Below are 22886 nucleotides of genomic sequence, written 5' to 3'. Positions count from 1 at the left end.
TCATTTTTCCTTTGTTCTCTGCTCTAACCACTCAGATCTCTTTTCCTTTTCTATGTATTCTCATTTTTTTAGTGAGAAACACAAATGAAAGCTTTAAGTAGTTCCTAATTAAGTAGTGCCAATACTCTCTCTAGTAATTTTTGATAGAAAATTAAATAAACAGCTGTAGTTAAATTACTCTTAATAAGTACAATTAAAAGCCAATATTTTGCTAGAAAGGAGCCTGTTCTTTTCCTTACATTGCTGGAATGTACTGATGATATTGAACTATCAGAAAAAGACCTTAGCTGTGGTGTTACTATAGTCATTTAGTTAGTATCTATTTTTGTTTCTCTTCTGGCATTCATGTATGTTCTTATGTATAAACCTAGATTACTCAAAATATAACTAGCAGTATTCCAAATGTCAGCTCTTAAGCACTAGTCCATGTGCAGAACAAAGCATATCCCCAATATTTCGAGATGAATCAGTCTTTAATTTTCCAAAACACATATTTTATATATAGAAATTGCACAATTGCCTCTTAGTAGACACCTACAAAACCTTGTTTTATTAAAAGCAGTTTTAAAACAGCAGAAGTTTGGATAGTGGAAAAGAAAGTCAAGTGTTTTAAGAGAGAGTAATAACGACCTGGTGGATATGGTTCATCTAATTGGATGAAATTGCTTTTTCACTGAGTAACAGTTTCACAAAATAGTGATTTTTTTTCCAATATGCCTACAGAAAGAAGCTTCTCTTGATGTTCTTAGAGTGCGGTATGAGATACTAGTTCAAGATTCAAACCTAGCAGTTAAAACTAAATCGGCTTGTGAAAAGATAGAGCTGAGATTTCATCTATGATTTTAAGTTGCCCAGTTTCTTGCATGTGTGTAATCAAGTGCTAGTCTGAAGGGTGGTAAGTTTGTTGTTGTTTTTTGCATTTGGTAATCCAACGGTATGTCCTGGATGCATCGTGTGATGCCAGGCTAGCTTGACCAGCTTAATGCTAGATTACGTGTAACAGTTGATGGCCGATGTCTTCTCTGTGTGTTTTACTGTGAAGCCAGCTTGATTAAAAAGCTATCTGCTTTAGAGATTAAAAAAAAAATCCAATGGAAAAGAAAATTTGTAATAGCCTTTGGACTGACACAACAGATTAATGGGTTGTTGTGAGAAGTGTCCATGAGCAGCCTTGAATGGGTAGTGTCCAGTTACACAAACCCCTATTCAGATTTGATTGAGTGCTTTTTACTTTCTAAGGTAGTTCAAATGGAGTCAGAGAATCCGTGTTTAAGAATATGGGTCTGCATGACTGGGATCCATAATATTGTCTTGGTACATACATATTAGCAGCATAAAGCTTACTTCAATATCTTTTGTACCTGTAAAGTAAAATATTCAAAACCAGCTATACTTTAAAAACGTGTTTTTCTGAAATGAAGCCATTTCTGAAGTACCCAGTCCTGGGTTATCAAAAAATCTGTCTTTCTTTAAATGCTATCAACACACCTTGACATACAGATTTTCGTGTTATGTCATTGTCTTTATTCCTGTAGACACTTCAGTTCAGATACTGTTAATCTTTCCATCAAATCATTGCTGGGTGGCAAGTCCAATTGTGCTCTCTCTGTCTGTTTTTCTTTGCTTACCAGTATTGTGTCCTAGCAAGTTACCATCAAGAAGAACCCTAATTTTCACAATTATATGCGTTGACACTTACTGCTTGAAGATCTTGCATTATATGGTCTTGATTGTGGTTTGTGACTGATAATTTTCATTCACTAAATATCTTTGCCTAATGTTTCAGTGTTGGTGAGGGAGGCAGGCATATTTTGCTTCCCTATCGACAGTAGAAATTGGAGGAATTTTTTTTCAAAAGTGCTTAGGCAACTTTGACACTATTAAAAAGCAAAGGGATTTAATACTTTTATCACCTGCATCAATTTGAAAGCAGACTTAAGTCTTTCTAGTGCTTCTTAAAAAAAAATGTTATTCGTTAATGCAGATTTAATACTCTTGCTGGCCAGCTCTGCTGTCCTCAGTCATTGTTATAGAAGCTAAGCCAGATTCAACAGTAAATCTTCAGAACTTAAATTCAGATTGTTTGCTTAAAGTAGTTACTCCTGTGGCTAGGGCTTTGGAGGATTTGGGTCTGGCACCTAATATTGTCTACTGCCCACCAAGTTAGGAAACTAAAATAAGCCTTAAACATGATCATGGTATGCACAATGAGCAAAACAGGAAAATGATACTTAAAATAAGAACAATAGCCTACTGAAAACACTGCTTAAGTAGTCTTCATACTAGAAGTTGCCTTATTCAGGGTGAATCTCGTAACATGAATGCACATTATATTAGGAATCTAGTTCAGTGATGATTGCCGTGTTCTTTTTTTCAGGTACACACCACTTGATTATGCCTTGCTTGGGGAACACCATGAAGTGATTCAGTTCATGTTAGAACATGGAGCTCTGTCTATAGCTGCTATACAGGACATTGCGGCTTTCAAAATTCAGGCTGTCTATAAAGGATATAAAGTTAGAAAGGCTTTTCAAGAGAGGAAGAATCTCCTAATGAAACACGAACAGCTGAGAAAAGATGCTGCTGCCAAGTAAGTCTGAGACTTGAAATATCCTCTAGCAAACAGACATTTACTGTAAATTTATGTATATTAGTGTATGATTTTATCCATTACTCATCATCACTTTCTGTTCCTCTTACTAAAATTCATGAAACTTGCAAGCATATAATGGATTTTTTTTTGCATAAACTATGATGAAAACAGTTTTTCAGGCAATCCCAAATTAAATAAGAATGTTTATATAATGTTCATGAACAAGGCAAAATACCAAACGCCAGGAAACTAGCGTATTAGAATCATTATCTTTAGCTAATATTCTGTATGATGATAGAAAGTTTGGGAAAACATTTATCACTCTATAGTAGTGAAAATAATTATTGACCTAGCAGATCTTTGATAACAGTTTTGAAAAGAAATTAATAAGTAGATGAAAATGAATGAGATGTACTTGGAAAAGCCCAATTAAATAAGGCTTAACTAACCGTTTCATAGGGGAGGCTGTGCTTTTCTAGCAAACTGAACTCCTTCCAGATTTTATTTGTAATTTTTATCTTGGCAGTATCATACACTGCAGTTAGATTTTATGCACTTGACCATTACCATGAAATCATTAGATTAGATTATAGATAACTAACATATGCAGTTCGAATAGTTGTTTGTAAGATGTGTAGATTCTGATTGAGTTTCTGCTCTATTTAATTGAAACAATGGTAGCAAAGTGATGTAATTCTAAAATACAAAATTACAGAAATGATCATCAGAATGCTTTAGTTGGTTGATCTGTATCCTTAAGGTCCACAACATGAATAAGAACAAATTAGCACATGGTTTCTCTTAAAGAGATTTGATTCTGGAATGAAAAACATAACAGTCTGAAAATAGTTCTATTTTTTTTTATTATTTCTGTAAAAAGAGGTCATATGAATGAAGAGACAACATAATCACTGAACATAGAGGGTTTTTTCTTGTATCTATGTATCATAGACAAATCAGCTGCAGCTATATTTCAAATTAATTAGTTTGCTCTGCATAAGTGGCCAGTCTGACCTTCACTGGCTTTGATTGCTACTACCATATTGGTTAATACTTGTTAACGCCCATTGAGAATCAAAGCTAGAAATACCAGATAACTAATCTCTCGCTCACATCTTTAGCTCCTAAAGTTGTAACTTGCAGCCCTCCTACTGCTGTATTTTCTGAAGTTGGTACAAGTCAGACCCATGCATGGAGAAGCTGCCTTTGAAAATATTCTGAATATCTTATACATTTCTTTTTAATTTGGAGAACTCAGCTTCTTGCTGTGTGATCACAACTGACTTTACCAATTTGAGGTATTTATATTCTTTGTGATGACAGTCATTTTTAGAGGAATCTGTGATGCCCCATCCAGAAGATTAAACAAAAAGGGATTGCTTCATGGAAATTTGGGTGTGGTTTTTTCATTGTTTTCCTCTGTGAGTTTCTAAAGTACTTTCTGAAACTTACTAAGTTGTTGATTTGTTTGAAAACAATAGAAACAAAGTCTGTGTACCAAATACCATAAAAACAGAATTAAAATATAATTGGAGTATACAAGCAAATCAAGTTGACACATAACAAATTTTATTTAATTGCAATTTTATGATCTGTAATAAACTGGAGGGGACATTATGTTGTCATCATTCTGAATGTCCATCTGTGCAGTCCACAGTTAAACTTGGCCAGGGTGTTGTTACATACAAACAATTAATATCCCTACTGATGTTTAAAAATCTGCTCTCCAGATAAGAGTAGACATGTGCAAATCCAGAATAACGGTGAACTAGATTGAAAAAGAAACAAAACTAAAAACAACAAAAAAGCCTACTTTAGTGCATGGATTTAAACTTGTTTTGTAATACGTTCTTTTAGAGAGTCACACTTAACATAAATCAGCCCTAAATCTGCATGTTATTAATTAGCCTGTTCATTAAAAAAAAAAAAAGTTAACCACCGTCTCATATTTGTATTATTTTCCTGTGAAGTTACATTCACTTTATTCAACGTCTGTGAAATATTTGTCTCTCCCAAGTTGCACAAACCTATAACAAAGAATTAGTATGTTATAGAATAAAAATTGGTGCAGGGCAAAACAACATGCACATTATTATGTCATTGAGCAAAGAGATGTATCAGGAGACTGGCTTGGTTAAGCAGAGGAGGAGCTATGACAGAGATAAGAGGTGGAAGCAGTGACAGGCTTTGTGGAGAAGCCTAAAAACATCTCTTGGGCACATAGGGATGGTGGCAGGAAAGACAAAACTCAAATGGAGTTGAGACTGGCAAGGGATATCCCAGCCAATGAGCTGAGCTTCTGCCTCTACACTGACAGTAAGAGGCTGAGCAAGGAAAATGTGGGCCTGTTCTGAATGGTGTGGGTGATTTAGTGAGAGCAGACACAGATGAGGTGGAGGTACTCAAGGCCTTCTTGTCCTCAGTCTTCCCCAAGAAGGCTTCCAGGACTCTCTGCTTAGAGAATGGATCAGAAAGGAGGAGAGCTGCCAGCAATGACTGAGAATTAAGTGAGGGATTGCTTGAGAGAACTCAACCCAGGCAAGTTCATGGGACCAGATGAGCTGTGTCCAAGGTTGCTGAGCAAACTGACTCTTGAATATCTCAGAAGGGTCACAGAGATCCGGGAAAGTCCCCAATGACTGGAGGACAGCAAATGTTGCACCCAGCTTCAAAAAGGGCCAGAAGAGCAATCTGGAGAACTACAGACTGGTTGGCCTCACTTCAGTCCCTAGGAAGCTCATAATAGTCGTAAGCTGAAATGAGAAATTTTGACTGAAAATAAGGGAAAAAAAATTCACCATGAGGACAGTCAAGCAGTGGGACAGGTTGCCCAAAGAGTTGGTGCAGTCTCCATCCTTAAAGATTTTCAAGACCTTGCAGTATAAATCTGTGAACAACCTCATCTGACCTCATAGATGACCCTTCTTTGAGCAGAATGTTGGCCTTGATGTCTTCTGGAGATCCCTTCCAACATGTATTCCATATTGTGTTGAACCGATCAGGGAAGAAGCACTGCATTAGGACAGTAGCTCAGAAAAGGAAGGACACATTTAAAAAATGGTCTGTAGCTCTACATAGAGGTAAAATGTTGGACTTCTAAATTTTTTCAGAAAGAAGCTTTTCTTTTAGAAAACCTGATCTTTAGGAAGATCATGTAAAGTGTTTAAAACATATTCAGAGGAAAAACAATAATCAGGATATTGGGGTTTGAAAGGGCTTCAGAACTCATTCATCAGTTTTTCACCTTCCTTTTGAATTTCTCAGAATAAGTTCCTGAAACCATACTTCTCTGTTTTTCCTAAGTCTTCTGAATTTGATTCTGACCAGTTGGAGGAAACTGCCTGAGAACGTGAATATGAAAGGGAACTTGGATGAAAGTGAATAACAGTAAATAAGTCATGATATTTAGGAAGAGAAGAACAGAAAGAAAATAGTTCAATGAAATAGCCTTCCATAGATTTAGAAGACTGTTCCTAGGGGCAAGAGAGTGCAAGTAGATTATGAGATCCTTCAAAAAACTGGTAGTAAGGCCTGCATGCTGAGTGAAGATAGAAAGTATAGCAAGAGAGAAAATAATGAGCTTTTCAACAACCTGAAAAGGGAAAGCACATAGTGGAAAGTTTGTGCCATCGTCAAAAAATGCGGACAGAAATAAAATACAATGATAAAATTAGAAAAGCTGAGGTATAGAATACAAACAACTAGCAAGGGTTGTGACGTATCATAAGAAATCATTGTAAACATGCATTTTAGAAAGAGGCAAAAAAAGAGTTGGTCCACAGGTGATGGTAAGAAGACTGAAATGTTCTTTTTTTTTCTGTTTTTTTGCTGTAGTCTTCATTAGATGTCAAACTATGTTCAATAGCAAATGGAATTCATACTAGCAACAAAGGGTAGGAATGCAGGATGAAATACTGAAAGAACAATTTAGAGACTAATTGGATGAGGAAGATGCTTTCAGATCAGCTTGGCCTGATAAAATTCATCCTGGGATATATAGAAAACTAGCTGATATAATCATAAAAGGGTTACCTTTAAAACTTAAGGAGGACTGGTGGGACTACAGTATTTGTGTAATGAGCAGTGTCTACTTTCTCAAAGAGGAAAAGGAGAAGGCCCTATGAACTTCAGTACCAAGAATCACAGAATTATTGAGGTTGGGACGGATCTCTTGGGATCACCTAGTCCATCCCCACTCCTGCTCAAACAGAGTCAGCTAGACCAGGTGGCCAAGGACCATGTCCAGTCAGGTTTTGAATACGTCTGCAAATGGAGACTACACAAACTTATATTGTTTCTGTATAGTTCCATATGTACCTGGAACATAACGAAACGAGAAGTAATGGCTGTCCTGACTTTGCTAAGAACAAATTATGTCAAACCAATGCGATTTTCCTTTGTGACAGATTAATGAGTTTTGTGGCCATGGAGAAAAAGTAGCTCTCATTAAGATTTGCCTAAAGTTTTCATACTTTCTCGTGTGTTGCTTTCATTAGCAAATCAGAGCAAAGTAGCTTGAATTAAGCTGTAATTAGATAGGTGAAAAACTGCTTGGAAGAACGTATGCAGAGTAGTTCTTGATGGCTTAACCTTCAATTGGTGGAGGTATGTATTGATTAGAATTTCAGATAAATCCACGCTGGATCTCATACAATAGTGTTTTCACTTAAGAAGTAAAGCGTTAAATTTGCAAATGGTAGCAAGGAGAAGACTAAGCACACTGAAGTCTGATTTAGAAATCAGACTGGTGTTAATACATATGAGAAATGACTGAATTAAAAATAAGAGGTCAGGTAAGGACAAATGCACACCTCTACACATTTTGTAAGGCCAATCAACACAGGAATACTTGGCAGTAATTAACTGGCTTTTTAACATTTTTGTTAAGGACTATCTGTTAAAAGGTCATAGTCGATCAGAAGCTGAACGTGTCATGAGTCAACAGTGCCATGCTTTTAAAAGCAACCATGCAAGATTGTATTAGCAGGAGATAGCTACTTACACAACATGAAACATAACTCCTCTTTGTCCAGATAAAGCCTCAGCAGTAGTAGGATCACAGCTGGAGATCTGTTTTCAGGTAGGATTTTTAAAGTAACTTCTTCTGCAAGGATAACTCTGTAAGTGCTCTCCAGGCACATGGATGTGTTCTAAACTTAAAACGTTCTCCACAGAGCAGATAGAAAAAACCAAATGTTTTTAATAGAATAGAAGAGATTGAATTCATTTTAGCTGGATCAAAAAATCAAAGCATCTCTGTGTCTTCACAAATGGTTAAGGCTGAAACTGTTCTTTTTTGGGTGCCAAAACCTGTTTCCACTGCGTCACTTTTGTAATGAAGTATAAATTTAAGACTCTCAAGGACAAAATTCTGTTGCAGTTAAGGTGGACAATTTTGGCTTGCCAGGTATATTATCACTATCTAGCTGTAGTTGTCTAACGTTAGAGTCTGCATTTGGATCCTGTAGAGTTGCTGAAACCTCCTGAGAATGACTGAGAGCCCTTAAGTTAGAAACTTGTCTGCTTCCTTTACCTGTTCATGAAACCTACTCTCTTAATTGAGACAAGAGTAAAAATTGATTATTTTTTTTTTATTATTTTGAAAATATCTTTCACTGTAAAACAAACTGTATTTGTGACTAAATAAAGCCAATCCCAAGGGGAGGTTTGTAAGTATTCAGGAAGCTTAATCAGCTAAGCTCTACTCTGACAATTAGGATGATGGCCTATGAATAGGGAACTTTGAAATCCCATCCTTTTATTATTTCATCAGTTTCATCTGAAAAATTAGCACACAAATGAGCTTTAAACAAATCCCCTTTTACTTCTTCTCAACTTCCAGCCCTGTGTCATTTCCATAACTTTACAATTGGCATGTTGCTGATGTTAACGTTTTGAGCTAATCTGCTAGTCCAAAGAGTGCAGGCCACTGTCTTTCTTGTGTCACACAACCTGGCTCACACTTCCTTTTCTAACGCTGAGTGGAGGGTACTGGTAGTAGGCTGCTTGATTCGTGTGAAGAAGAGATAATGACTGTTCTGTGAATAGTAAGATCTGATTTATCAGATCAAATGGCAGAGTAATGGCAGTGAGATCCATACTGTACACGAGACAGGCATCCCCACGTAGTCTGTTTGTGGAATGCCGATATTATTTGAAACTAGCCCCTTTTTCCTTGCCACGGGGAATACTGAGCCTCAGGCTGCCAGGAGTGTATTTTTTTGATCAATTAACAGCTTTTCAGGTACAAAGTTCAACCAGCTTCTTCTGCGGGGCGTACTTCATGTGATAGTCCTGACAGATAAAGTTAAGGCTTCTCCCTGGCACGTCACACTGAAATGACATACACTGGCATTGATGCGACTCACAGGAACCGAGGATGGCATGCTGCATAACTAACCTGTCATATGCTGTGCTGTGAGCTAATGTGTCAACAGGCTGCAAACTATGTTGTAGCATTGGAAGCAAGTTAAAATACCAGGCAGCTACATGATACGACATTTACCAGCTGTCCATTCCAACATGAAAAGTGTCACTTCGTCTCCTAACCAGTGCTTAATTTATAAAAACAAATTCAGTGGTAGGTAGATAGGTAACGTTTGCTACTTGTTATTGGGTTATTCTGCTTTGTAGGAAAAACAATTTAAAAGGTAAAGTGTAATGATGTTTCATTGTATTTCAAAATAGGCTGCAAAATTTTATTGAACAGATGTACCTTTCATAACCTTGTCCAAAATTCTTTTATATCTGTGCTATTTAAAAGATACGTGACTTTTTTCATTTTCAGAAATCAAATATAATGATCGTAATGGTAAAATATGTGCACGCAAGTTTTTAATTCCCATCTCATGTTTTCAGTATTTATCATTTGTATAATGTGTAATCCATTTATGTAAAATCATAGAATCACAGAACAGTTTGGGGTGGAAGGGACCTTAAGAACATCTAATTCCAACACCCCTACCAAGGCCAGGGATGCCACCCACTAGATCAAGTTTATTTAAAAATAAATTCTTTAATTATCTACCAATGCCAAGTATATACCAGCAAGTTAGCCCTATAGCTAATTTGCAGTTGGTTGGTAATTGTCTGTATTAGGTATTACATAGGTAAATAAGAAGAATAATTTTCAAACAGATGACATGTCTTTTATGAAGTTTTCTGATTTTCAAATAAATACAATGCATTGCATTACTATTTATATTAAAGCATGGTTCATTACTAATTCAAAGCATTCTTATTAGTATCATGTTTCTTGTTTTCTGACACCTTTTTCAAATCCTTCCACTGGTACTTTTTTTTCCTTAGATTTAAAAAGAAAACTAATGTAAAGAGAAACTATGCTTTTCATTTTTGTATCTGCATTAAAAAAAAAAAAAGCCTAAGTTACACAGTTTTAAATTAGGGGGTGTTTTAAAATCAGTTTTTACTGCTGCAAAGTGAATGGGAAGCTGGCTTCTAAGGACTTAGCCTTCATTAAGCTGTAGCTGCAAGTTAGTTGCTATTTTGGATCAAGCTAAGACCCTTCAATATAACAGGTCGCCCTTTCTCACAAAAAAAAGATGTCATAGTCAAGATTTTGTTTTGTCAGTGTCAGGTTTCTAGAGATGAATGTGTTCAAGTTAGATACATGCTCCCAAAATTTTGTCTTTGAAATTCTTATGGTATTTACTATAATTACAGGAAACGTGAAGAAGAAAGTAAGAGAAAAGAAGCCAAGCTGCAGAAAGGAATGCAGAGCATGGAACAAAGTAAGTTTCGAGTCCAACAGAATCCGGTGAATCGAGACAAAACAACCAGCATCCTGCAGTTGCCTAACAAACAACCTGATATACAGAGTAAGAGACCTCTCTCTCTCAGTGCTTCCCAAATTCAACCAGGGAGAAACAGTAGAGGTTCACCTAAAGCTTGTCACAGCAAAGGGACACCAAAGGATACTTGCCCATCTTCAGAGCCTCAGAGTGATGGTCATAAAATCAGGCAAGGTTTGTAATAATTTTTATTTGGTCTGATTATTCTTTTTGTCCACGTCTGGGGAAATTCATATGTAGGACCTGTTTTACTCTGTCATTTCTTGTTCTTTCATTATTTAAGCAATTCATATGGGATAGAGTTAGATACAGATTCTTGTTTGTGTGCGCTGTCAACTTAGGTAGTCAAAAATACTGATGTGCACGAAAACATATCTACTTCTTCCATACTGAAAACAATTTACCTTTCAGTTATCAAGACCCTCTCTTGGCTAGTGCAAAATACCTGTGTTTGAAATATTTACATATGCCATGTTTACAGAAATACTCTTTTTTTTGTTATTGGAGTGATGCTAGGAAAGTTGACACAGGATCAACTCATGAAGTTCTTTGATCAGTTCTCTTGAGGTTTTTTAATCAATCCTCTTGTGACCAAAACTCGGATGGACTTCATCGGAAGTTTTACTGGAATTAAACATAAATGTAGATCCTGTGGGCTGTCACTTCAGAAAGATTTTCAGCGGTTGCAAACAGTTTTTTTGCACCTGCTAACAGTATGTAAAAACTATAGTTTAGCTGGTGGCTTTATTCTGATCTGTTCTCCACCCAGAAATCCTCCTTTCTATATATATTATCTCCTACGTATGTTATTGCAGCTGTTGAGTTGCATTAATTCTAGTAGCAGCAGCAAAGTTATTTTTTGAGTTCCGTACTTGATATTGCTTCTTTGCAGCTATCTAAGAAAGTTTATTTCAACATGAAAAGGTGATCTAGAATACTTAAATGATGTTCTCCTGTCTTTTCCCCAGTTGTTCAGATTGCTTTGCACATGCTGCTCTAATAACAAAAATGGTTTATGGTTGAAATAAAAAAGCATTCTACACGCCATACTTACAAACCAGGTAGTAGCTTCTGGTGAGTTAAGAATGACAAAGCCCTTTTTTCGAAGACTCTGTTCTTTTTTCTCACATCTGTAAAAAGTAACTTTTTGAGAGATCAAACTGATGTGACAGTGATGGAAGTTTCATACATGTGAACTGAATGTCAGCTCTTTTTTATTGCTGTTTTTTACTGCTGTTTTTATTGATGGCACTGGTAATTTTGTACTTGGCTTCACTGGGAGTGGAATTATGCCCCAGAAATCTTGGCATCAAAAGGCACATTTTTTTTAAATTGCAGTAGCGCACTTTCAAAATTGTCTGTTCCCCTGTTGTAATGAGAGGGAATTTCCTTCTGCATTCTGGAAGATGAGAAAAAAGAATAACGTAGATCTAAAAAATAATTAATTAAAGTAATACTCGATTAAAATAGATTATATTATAGATCTTTTTTCTTCCTGTCCTATAACAGACAGGACTATTTACCCATATGACAATCCTGTGCAAGTTAGAGTAGCCTCTCAGCCTATATTGACCTGTCACCATGATAAATCTTCTCTGTCAGAGACATCATTGATGATAATCCTGAGTTTCTTCTGTATAAACTGCTAATCTGCCATATTCTGCTAACCAGACGAGAGTATCACAAAAGTATTACAGTGAGGGCAAATATAGGATGGTTTTACCAGGATTTGGATAACCTGGGTGATTTTCTTTGATTTTAATATATCAAAGCTTTCTATCTTCGCTTTTTCCACTCTTACATCCCCTTTAACAGCCTGCCTGTCAGGTTTCATCCAGTCTGTTCTATTTCTCATTCTCCTGTTTGCTTCCCTAGTAAAATGTAAGGTGTCTGGTAGGAGGACATTTCCAGTTTTACACCCCAGTCTGGCTCCCAAGTCATTCTCACAAGAGTGTTTAAAAGCAGTCACCACACCTCATTTATTTTTCTGCCCTGGGTGTGGAAATTGGGAAAAGAAATCTTGCAACAAGGGAAAAATGGGAAGGACTTCAGAGTTTTATTTAGGGTATCAAGGGAAGTATTGACAAAACCATTGCCCTGGGTTTCCTGGGTCAGTATGCTACATTGACATTGTGTGCCAGGGTAGAGCAGGGTGGATAGAGCAGAAATTTAGCAAATAAATGCTGGAAACAATGACAGTCTGTTAGGGTGTCCTCACTGCAACCAGAAGGTGAGCTCACGTGGCTGCATTCTTCTGCCATGTGGTGAGCTGGTTTCTTTGGAAAAGACACTGTATTCAGGTAGGTGAAGAAACAGTTTTTCTCTCTGAACTTTTTTAGGCATCTAGTTCAGATTTAGCGTGCGAGAGAGAGATACTTGTAGAATGGTAAGCAAATGAAGAAGTTTGGGACTGTGCTATTCCAAGCAATCATTACTTCTTCTGATTCTTCCTGCTTATACTTTTTTTTTTTCATTTAATTGAGAAAAAAATAGGGTAATAAACCCTGGATCTAATAAACTCTGGATCAGAGACTGAATGCTGAATGTTTGTTTCCATTTCTCTGTTTAAAGAATTATCAAGAAAACACATCAAAAGCAAGCCCAGTTGTGTCCATTTCCATTGTGGCAAAGCAAAAGAGGTGACAAAAGTTGAAGCCAAGCATCAGGTTGCAGCTGCTGCGGAAGTGGGTGGAGAAAAGCACAAAGAGCACACCATCGAGGCAAATGGTACTTCTGCTCGTGGTAGCAGAAGGCATACTTCTGCTTGTAGAACTGCTAGTGCTGGGGAGAAATTAAGAGATCAAAGTCAGTCTTCGTCTGGTAACAGGGACCATGGGGAAGGAAATTCGGTGTTCTTATGCAACGTCAGTTGCGCTGGGGGAATTGCAAGAAATTCAAAGCAGTGTGAAGCTGTTCCAAAGGGCAAAAGGCATCAGCAAAAATCCAGAAATAAAGAGGTAAATGATGAGAGATGTTCACCAGCTGGTTCTAGTAGACCAGGGAGTGCCAAAACGGTATTTGTAAACACCAGAAATGCCAGCGTGCATGCCGTAGAACAAACTAACAATGTGGGAAATAATGAATTAGCAAAAAAGCCCTCCCCTTTATTGTCTGCCGAGACAGAATCTACCAGAACTGTGCCAAGAAATCCAGCAGCGTGTTCTGCCTCTGATGACAGTTTGAACTTGGAAAAAACAGGCGTAATTGGATCCAGGAATGCAGATGATCAATTATGTTCTGTCGCATGGCAAAGTACAAATATTGAACTAATCCCTTTGGAGATTCGAATGCAGATAATAGAAAAAGAAAGAACAAGAAAAGAGCTATTTCGGAAGAAGAACTATGCTGCCACTGTTATACAGAGGACATGGAGAAGGTAAGGCTGCTATTTCAGTAGCTAGAGATGGGATACAATTACATGTAAATCACATTAGACGTCAGCAATGTGTTTTATTTGGTCCTTTTGCTTGTAACATTACCGGTGATAAATCAGGAATTTAATAATCTTTCACCAAACAAGTGGAAGCGTGTTCCAGTTGCCTAGAATTGCATTAGTAAGTTCATAAAAAGTGCAAGGTAAGTGATCACTTTTAATAATTGGAGGAGTTATTAAACTTCTATTTCACACATTGATATTTCTTTGTAGAGCGTTGATCAGGATCCGCCTAAGCCTCGAGTTCACTGCTCTCACGTTCATTAGCAACCTTGCTCGTGTAGGAATGTGATTTTTCTCCAGCAGATTTTATGGTAACCAGATCCTTCACCACCATTTACTGACACACCCAAAATTGTATTCTGACTTGACTTTTAACTCAGTAACCAAACAACAAACAGTTTGGAAGCTCGGAGGGAGTTCATTGCCAAAACTTGAACCTGACTTGAGTATTCAGCAGGAATGACTGCAGCACAGAAGAGGCAGACAGGAAGGAGTGAGATGACCCCATTTGCTTTCCCACAGCATTGTCCTGCTTCCATGAATGCATGAGTTTTGACCTCAGAAGTAGAGTCATTCTTGATAAAACATGCACCTTAGTAGTTAATTTCTTCTCAAAATTGACAGGAGGAGTGTGGCAGCTGTAGGTCAGCATATAATACGTAGGTAGTTCCTATTTTCTAGTTTCGAATTTTTCTTCAGTTTTTATATGGATGCATAAAACTATAAGTTGCAGATTTTTACTCATAACTTATCTTTCCAGGTCTCTCACTAGCTTAACAGTTTCACGTTTTTATCATACAAATGCTTTAATATTTTCTCTTTAACATTAATTGCAGAAAAACTAACAGAGTTCAACTCTAACAACCTGTTTTGTAGTTTAGCAGTGATTCAAAAATTGTTCTCCTGAGCACATTGAATCAAAAGGAGCAGCTGGGAGATGTCTAGAAGCGTTCAGAAAGCAGTCACTTCCTTTCTTTATACGAAGGAAACCTGCAAGTCTCCTTCGACAGCAGAAGCAGGACTTAACGTCCAGCTGCCTGCGGAATAAACGCCGAGTTGCCAGGCAGACCTCGCTTCCCCTGGGTCTTGGTGTCTCACACACTAAATAGCAAATGTGGACATGGGGGAAGGAGTTCTGCCCAACAGGTTGGGGGAATTTAGTCTAGCCTGGTCTTTTAAATAGAGAAGGATGGGGAGGCACCTGCTTGCAGGAGAGGTTGGTGTCAGGCTTCGTGCCTTCAGCATTTCTCCCCCATCTCCTGTAAATATTTTTATTTTATTTTTTTTATATGCAGGCCCTTGACATCCCTGTGTTCTCTCTACTCCTGCAGGCAAGCTTGAGGCAGACATACTGGCATCTCGCTGTTAGTACCAAAATGCCTTTTCACACCTCTTACACTCCTACACACTGCACTTTTCAGTATGTTTATTTGTGTCTCTGGTAAGCAAGGCCACGACCAAAAATTGCGAGACCAGTTCTGAATTGCTGCTGTGCAAGCCTGCTGTTTTGAAAAGAAGAGATCTGGTGGTGTAATACCACGTAGCTCTGAAAGGTGGCAACCATGAGGTTGTGCCGCCTGCGTACAGTGGTGTTTCCAGGCTTGAAAAATCCTATGGACCTTATTTTGCAAGGGGAGTGCTACCCGTGTTCCCCATTGCACAAGACACCAGGTAGCCGAGAGGCAAGTATCACCAGCTTGTTGTTTGCGGAGTTTTGAGAACCCGGCACTTTTTACAGTTAACTTAGGAAGTGCAGAGAAGTTTTGTCCAGCACGGAGACAGCTGATGCTGGCCACTGGTGGAGGTGGGATGGGTTCCAGCACAGGTGCCCCATGGTCCAAGCTGGTGCTTTGTTTGTTCCTAACTGAAATATGGCCATTTAAACATTCACGTTGGCTCAACAAATACTTCTGTTTGCTCCAGCTCTTTTATTGATTAGCCAAAGTATTTCCCAGCATGAGGTTGGGTTTACAGCCCAGTAATATTCCAGTTTATCTCTTCGCTGTTGTTGGCATACAAAAGTGACATTGGCTTTTGTAAGTACACTCCTATTCCAGAGGAATGTTGACATTTTGGAACACGTTATTTTTAATTCATTTTGAGCCTTTTTGAGGGGTGAAAATTCTGACTTTTTAATACAGTGTCACTGTACACAGTACTTCTGTACTTCTCGCATCTTTGGTCTCTGTTTGCTATTTATGACGTACTTCGTATACCCACACGGATCTGCAAGTCAAAGCTCTCACTTTTTTTTCCCACCACTTCTGCCCTCAGCTCCCTTTGCTGCTTACTAGAGGCTGTGAAAATGCCTCCTTGCTTCCCAAATTTTCCCAAATCTTCTAAATTGTCCTTTAACTTCTCTTCTACTTTGAAACCTGAGTTCTTGTCTTGCTTTCAGATCCTTTTGGATACCGAAAAGTAAAGGAAGTCAGGATTAGATTAAGGGAGTACATCCATGCGTGATACTATTACTTCTGAAGGCTACGCTGTTTTCAGTCAACAGCAAATCGAAGTCCTTACAAAGCAGTAGGTGCCCGATACAGCTTTCAGTCGAAGTGTAAAGATACACACTGAGCACTCGTGCAAATCACCTCTCAAGAATCAGGATCTGAAGCCATGTGTCGAGCTGGCTTACCTCTGCAGAAATCTTTGCATTCCATTTAAATTTTTGATTATCTGAGGATTTTGGATAGACCTTTCCAAAATACCCACCTGTAAAACCATGGTGATGTGTTACCTGAACTGGAAGCGTATGAAGGTTCATCCATAGACTGGTCTCTTGGCACTAGGTGGTTATTCACTTACTTAAAAGACTGTGGAAAGTGTGGGGATTAAAGATTGTTTAATAATTTGTTATTTAAAGAAGTAATGAAGAGAAATATATATATTTGTAGCATCTACAAAACTCACAGACATAGTATAGAACATTAATGAGTATCATAAATCCTGCAAGATTACAAGAGAGGCTACATTTGCTACTCCTTCGCTCTCATTTCTTACATCTGCACAGAATTTATTGTTGCTAGAGCTTTGATGGGGCATAAAGTTTGCAGCAACACCACGATGCATTAATTTTGGTGGCCGTTTCGACTGAACACCGGGCAGTTCAGGGGGCAACGATGCCGAGGTGAGGGCACTGAGCTGCCAAGAGGAGTCGTGCTTCCCTCCTACCTTCTCTCTCAGGTCTATGAGCTCAGCCATCTCTTCTGCTGACGGCTCAAGTTCAACATGAGCTTAATTATCCAACTGTCCTGAAACCCATGTGGATGATGGGGGCTGTGAAATCAGACCAGATTTTCTACTCCCTGTTTCCATGCTATTACCCCAGCAGTAATGCTTATTTTCAAAAATATAAAAGCTCTGCCTCTTGCTTTGAAGCACAGACCATATACATCCTCCCAAAAGGAGGGTTCATGTTTCAGTTTAGGACATGGGTCCCAAGTCAGAGGGTCTCCCCTATTTGTCTCTGAGTCCAGGCTTGCGCTGGTAAACAGCCTGCACTTGTCGGCAGCCAGAGAACTGTACGTTAATGACATGTAGAAAAATGTGCTCGAGTCCTGGTATTTCTCTAAGTGAGGGTTACATGCATTTGTCTCACTCCTCTGCAAATTCTGCAGTGGTGATTTTCTTACTGGAAGTGCACTGAAAGCCACTGTGAGCCACAGCACAATGGCGCCGATCCCCTCAAGCATACCAAACTTCCCTTTCTCAGGAAAATGTTTCAATTCCCAGTGTCCGCAAACCTCACAAATGCAGTCCTCCAGAGTGAATGTCAAGGTGTGTGGCTTGCCAAAGGTTAAGTGCTCTTCCTGCTCGCTGAGGCTTTCGGATCCCCTGTGTGCCTCGCTCTCTCCTCGGGGGCACTGGGGCCTGTTCCCTTCTCTGCGGCCCGCAGTGAGTTGACAAAAGCTGGAAGCGATTTGGTTGCTGCTACAGCTGGGCTCCTGCTGGAGTCAAGGGTTTTCAGCCTGTTATTGCTACACGCACACCTTACCAGCAGTATTTTTGTGTTCAAGCCCCTCTAACACTGAACATGACCACCACTTGCCAGCTTTGTCATTCTGCACATATATCCCACCTTTCTTTTACGTGCGTTACCTTTGTTGACTAAGTAGTGGGTATTTTGCTAAGGCACCACAGATCAGATTCATAGTGCGCCAAACTTGGTCCCGTTCTGCTTTTTCTCCCTAGAATCAGAGCAATCTGCTACAGGAGGAGCTTCATTTAAAAAAATGCACACTCACTCTAAAGATATCTGCCTACACCTTCTGTGTTTCAGAGCCTCGCGGTTGTTTTCTCATTGCTAAAAGCTACCAGAAACTCTCTACAAACACTGAATCACGGCTGGGTGCAAAGGTGGCGCGCCTGTGAATGGTTTGTTTCATGCACCAGCACACGCTCCTGGCAGTAATTACTGAACGCCAGCAGAAAACAGCGTACTGCTCTGTTCTGCTCATGCCTGAAACAGTTCCCCACCTGTTTTTCCTGCCGGGGGGCTCACATGGCCCACCCTTAGCACAAGTTATGCTAGCAAGGCGCAGTCGTTGTCACGCTCCCCTCACTTTCTCTTCCTCTTACCCCACTGAAAAGTTCAAAGTGACGTCTTAGTTAACAAAACTGGAGCATTTCTTCTTCTGTCTCTCATTAATGCTCCTGTCCTGAAGTCAGGCAGTGCTTTACATCCTGTGGGCAGCGCAGGCACATACTGGCATGGCGTGGTTGCTCCCCACGTTTGGTACCTACTTTAACGAGCTGCGTACCAGCACACGCCTGGATTCTGAAGCTCCACTGAATTAAGACTAAATACGTTTTTTTTTTTCTTAGGCAGCAAATTTTACAGAGGTAATTTACAAAGCTTATTGAACGTTTAAAGTTATTAGGGCTGTAAGTGAGCATCTCATATCCTTTTGGCATGCCGGTGTGCTTTTGTATCCTCATTTCCTACATACGGTGGCTGGTTCTGAATACCGTAGTTCATCGGATCATAACGTACATTGAAACAGTTTGCGTCTGGTTGTGTTGTCTCTCGTTTTAATTTAGGACTTGTTGCAGATGGAGCAGCAGAACAAAATCCCCTCCTTCTCCCTCCTTCCTCCCTCCCTTCACCGAGGCCTTTTTGGATGCCTGCGGGGAAGCTGATCAATGCGTTTTGGCCGCTTACCAAACACTTATAATTAATATTTTACAAGTGTTACTCAATGCTCATTTGTGACAGGTTTGTGCTGGGAAGATTCAGAGTTAATTGCTAGGCCACTTAATTGACTTGTGAGTGTGAAATGCCAATATCCGATTGAATGCTTCTATCTGATTCAAGACCAAAAAATAAATAAAATAAGGGACCTCCTCGTCTGCTGGGGCCATCAGACACTCCAGGGGGAAGGACGGATAATCTGCGGTCACCACTTGGCACAGGACTGTGACCACACGCAAGAGGTTAGGAGCTGGGGAGGTGCTGAAGGGAAGGGGAGAAAAGCAAGAAGATCACTGCGAACAGAACAGGGCAGGGGGGAGCATCTTTGGAGACCATAAGGAAACCAGCACAGATTTCTGTAGAGATGGGCGGGTAGACTTGGCTTCTCTTGCATTGATTTACCCAGAATACAAAGTGGTAAAGCGCAGTCGAAAATGCGATGTTATTTTGTGAATACAGAGAAAATAGTATTGATTATAGTGCTACATCATAAATATTTATAAATTGTCTCTCCTCCAGATTTTCTGTGTATTGTGTTGCAGAACCGTAACCTTTGATACCCGTAACGCCAGGTCTTTATTAGCTGTGTGAAGCAAGGGATGCCTCTAGAATTGAACCCAGTTCCTACTTTTTCTTCTGAGCAAACGTTTCTCATCCGAGTGACTTGGCACATCAGTGGGAGTTCTGTTTCCCCAGTTACTCGTGTAATCCCCCGTGTGAACTGATGCATGGAAAGCACCGAAGTTAAAACAGGTCACCTAAAACAAGTGCTCTTCTCTTTTCTGCTCTCTAGTTACCATCTACGACAGGAGTTGTTTCGGCTTCTCAGTGCTAAGCGGCAGTGCAAAGATGAAGACAAATGGAGACAAGAGGCAGCTGCCTTCCTCATTCAGGTTGCCTGGAAGAAACAGCTGAACCATAGCCCTCTGAAGTCAGTTCCTTCATGTAAAAATCTGAAATCCGTGAACAGAACCAGCTCAGCCATAAAAACTAGCAAGCAGTCCATCCTCAAGCAGATATATGGTAATTCTGCTTTCACTGTATTTTAAATAACTACACTTTTATTTTTATAAGTTATAAAGTGTTCCCTGTGTTTTGAATTCTTCTATACCCTTCTTACCTTATCGTTAGGGATTTAAACTATTTGTAACAATTAGTTTGAGTCTCAGGTGCTATGGCTAGTTCTGTTTCTGGTTAAAAAAACACCTCTGTGATTTAACGTGGTTTCTTCTAAAGCCGTGTGAATCACCGTGTCACTATTCCAGCACAGGTCTTGAGCAACCAGATAGTTCTGTTGCCAGAGCTGCTCACGTATATAAATGTGGAGAGAGAACAGAGCAGTGACACTGGGGATAACTGGCTGTATCGATGCACAGTGGCTAGCTATATGGAACGCAGATGAACCTTTCAAATATTATTTTAAACTTCTATGGTATTTTGATTATTGTTATTTTTTTAAATACTTCACTTTGAAGAATGTGGTCGTGTTCAGTGTTAATAACTGCTTTGTCTGAAGACAGCCAATTTTTATTGGAAGGGCAAAAATCATCTTTTACAACACTGCAGTGCTGTGCAGTATGCCTGAATATGCAGTGCAGAAGAAAGCATCCTGAGGAAACAATAGAGGAAAAGCATTGTTTTTAAACTCAGGTTCCTTTGTAGGGTGGATCACTGATGGAGTAAAGACATGCTAGCTATATGTACTATAACAAGTGGTAAGTCACTTCTGTTATGGCTCTATAGCTTAGATAGCCAAAAATGATCAAAAAAATAAAAATAAAAAAAATAAAAGGTATCACTTAATGTTCCTTCTGTTATATACTATACTATATATACATAGTATACATATATAGTGCAAGACATTCAAAGTTTGCTTAAAGTTCTGTTGAAGTTGTAACAATTTGCTGTAGTGCAAAATGTCTCACAAGTATCCTCATTGATGAATGAGAGCATTTTTTTAGGATAAAATAATGCTGTAGCCTCTTTGAATAATTTATAGCTATACATAACCACGTCTTCATAGGAATAAACATAGAGCTGTTCTTGTTGTTTATTAAAGGACGTTCTCAGGAAGGCAAAGTATGTCAGCCAGCAAGACCTTCCTCTAAGCTGAAAGTCTCTGATGTGCCACTGGTCTCAGGTACGACACATACACTTTAACAATACTGGGAACATAGCAAATGACTTTAATGTTTATTTATTTATATATATGTGATTTGGGTCATCTTAGAAAAGAAAAAAAAACTGTTCAAGAGCTGGTTATCTCTTATCAAGACAAGTAACTACTACCAACCTGTTGTGATTGAATGTTCTTTCGCTACTTTTGGACTTGAGCACCGTGCTTTTACCCTTATATTGAATCATTTATATGAAAGCCTGTTTTGATTGGGCTAGGGAAGAGCTTAATATCATGGGTTTGTACAGTAATAAGCCACTCAGCTGTGGTTAAAAGCGCTTACAGATGCTTATGGCAGTGGTTCATCAGCACAATTATTTGCTAGCCCTATGGAAGTAAAGGTAGTGGGTTTCTGCATGTACCAAGAATTTATATACCTGTTTGTTAGAAATATATGCTTTAGTTCATGTGTAAAATTTGAAAATCCAAAGTTAGTCATCTAATCGCTAACATTTCTACTAAAATGCCTCAATGGAATTCCTGTCCTGTGCACAGGGCCTCAATTATTTCATAGATTCTTTTTATATACAGTGAATTTTAAGGAGAAAGCATGCATTTATCTGCTGCTTAGCACAGAAACCACATAAGAAGTCATTACTAGGTCTTCTTGGGAGAGCCTCAGTTGTGTTTGTAACTGAAATTTTATCTATGGAACGGGCACTGGGGCAGTAGGGTCTCCAGACAAGTACTTGAAAGTTGGCATGACGGGGACTGTCAAGACATGGCGGCAGAGATGGGGCTACAACACGTAATATACAATAGTAGCCAAAAACACAACCTGTAGAAATATTATCGAGGTCACTAAAGGCTGGAAGCTTTATGCATGGGGCAGTAGCTTGACAGGTAAGTTAAATATGAAGTCATGGTTGCCTCTCCTAGGGGTATTCCTTTGGTAGATGCCTGTTTTGAGAATTTTGCATCACCTGTAGTTCAGAGCCAGGCCACAGACCGATAGAAAAAGCAAATGGCTCAAGGAGACAGTGGTTCACATACTTTGCACAGGAAAGTAAAATACATTTTCCCACTAGTTTACAAAATGCTGACGTCAAAAGGCAATCCACCGGTAGACCTAGCCTTCGGTTTGTCATCTCTGCCTCAGTATGAGACTGAGGCTTTTTCTTCTTCCACTGTTTGAAATAACTGCTTTAATTAAGAGGCACAACCAGACAGGTGTTTGATTGCCACCTCTTCATACAGCCCCAAATCTAAATGTTAAAAGAGCTTCAGCAAATAATGCTTCTTTTCGTTTAACTTTCTAGGACAACAGATCTCCCTGTCTACTGCTATAAAAAGGCTTTCTTCTGAGGCTCGTGTGTCCTTTACTTTCATAACTTGGTGACGACTAGGATAGTGATAGGAACTTTGCCCAGTTCCTGCAGAACACTACCTACTTTTATTCACCTAATAGGAGCTGGGGGAACTTTAGCCCTTACTTAAAGACAATAACATGTTTTTCATCTGGCTGCCTTCGTGCATGACAACATTACGTTTGTTGGAAAAGTTCAGAGCTGTCAGTGGCTAATGCCAGATACTCTACTTGTGACGTAGGTGCCTGGAGTAGGTCAGCATGGACTGTTCAGTTTGAGTCGTCTCTTGCAGAAGGTGCAGCGGGGAAGGTGAAGACTGACTATCAGCCCTAGTTTTCATGTTCATATAGCTACTGGAAAAAGCATGCAGTG

General features: G+C 39.1%; 1 protein-coding gene across 4 annotated transcripts in view; it reads left to right on the top strand.

Moving 5' to 3' along the window:
- Nucleotides 1-22886, top strand: part of INVS (inversin) — a 99492-nt gene that overhangs the window by 74606 nt on the left and 2000 nt on the right. For 3 of the 4 annotated variants that reach the window (XM_050709194.1, XM_035550618.2, XM_035550619.2), the window contains 5 exons: nt 2378-2590; nt 10277-10578; nt 12976-13780; nt 19825-20054; nt 21091-21171. In XM_050709194.1, the coding sequence (XP_050565151.1) occupies nt 2378-2590; nt 10277-10578; nt 12976-13780; nt 19825-20054; nt 21091-21171 (1631 nt within the window). The remainder of the gene's footprint in view (nt 1-2377; nt 2591-10276; nt 10579-12975; nt 13781-19824; nt 20055-21090; nt 21172-22886) is intronic. The other variant, XM_050709195.1, reaches the window with a different exon arrangement.

Source organism: Cygnus atratus, chromosome 2 (assembly GCF_013377495.2).
Source record: "Cygnus atratus isolate AKBS03 ecotype Queensland, Australia chromosome 2, CAtr_DNAZoo_HiC_assembly, whole genome shotgun sequence".
In the NCBI taxonomy this organism is placed as follows: domain Eukaryota; kingdom Metazoa; phylum Chordata; class Aves; order Anseriformes; family Anatidae; genus Cygnus; species Cygnus atratus.
Note: the sequence above shows the minus strand (reverse complement) of the source record. Positions and strands in the feature narration are given on the sequence as shown.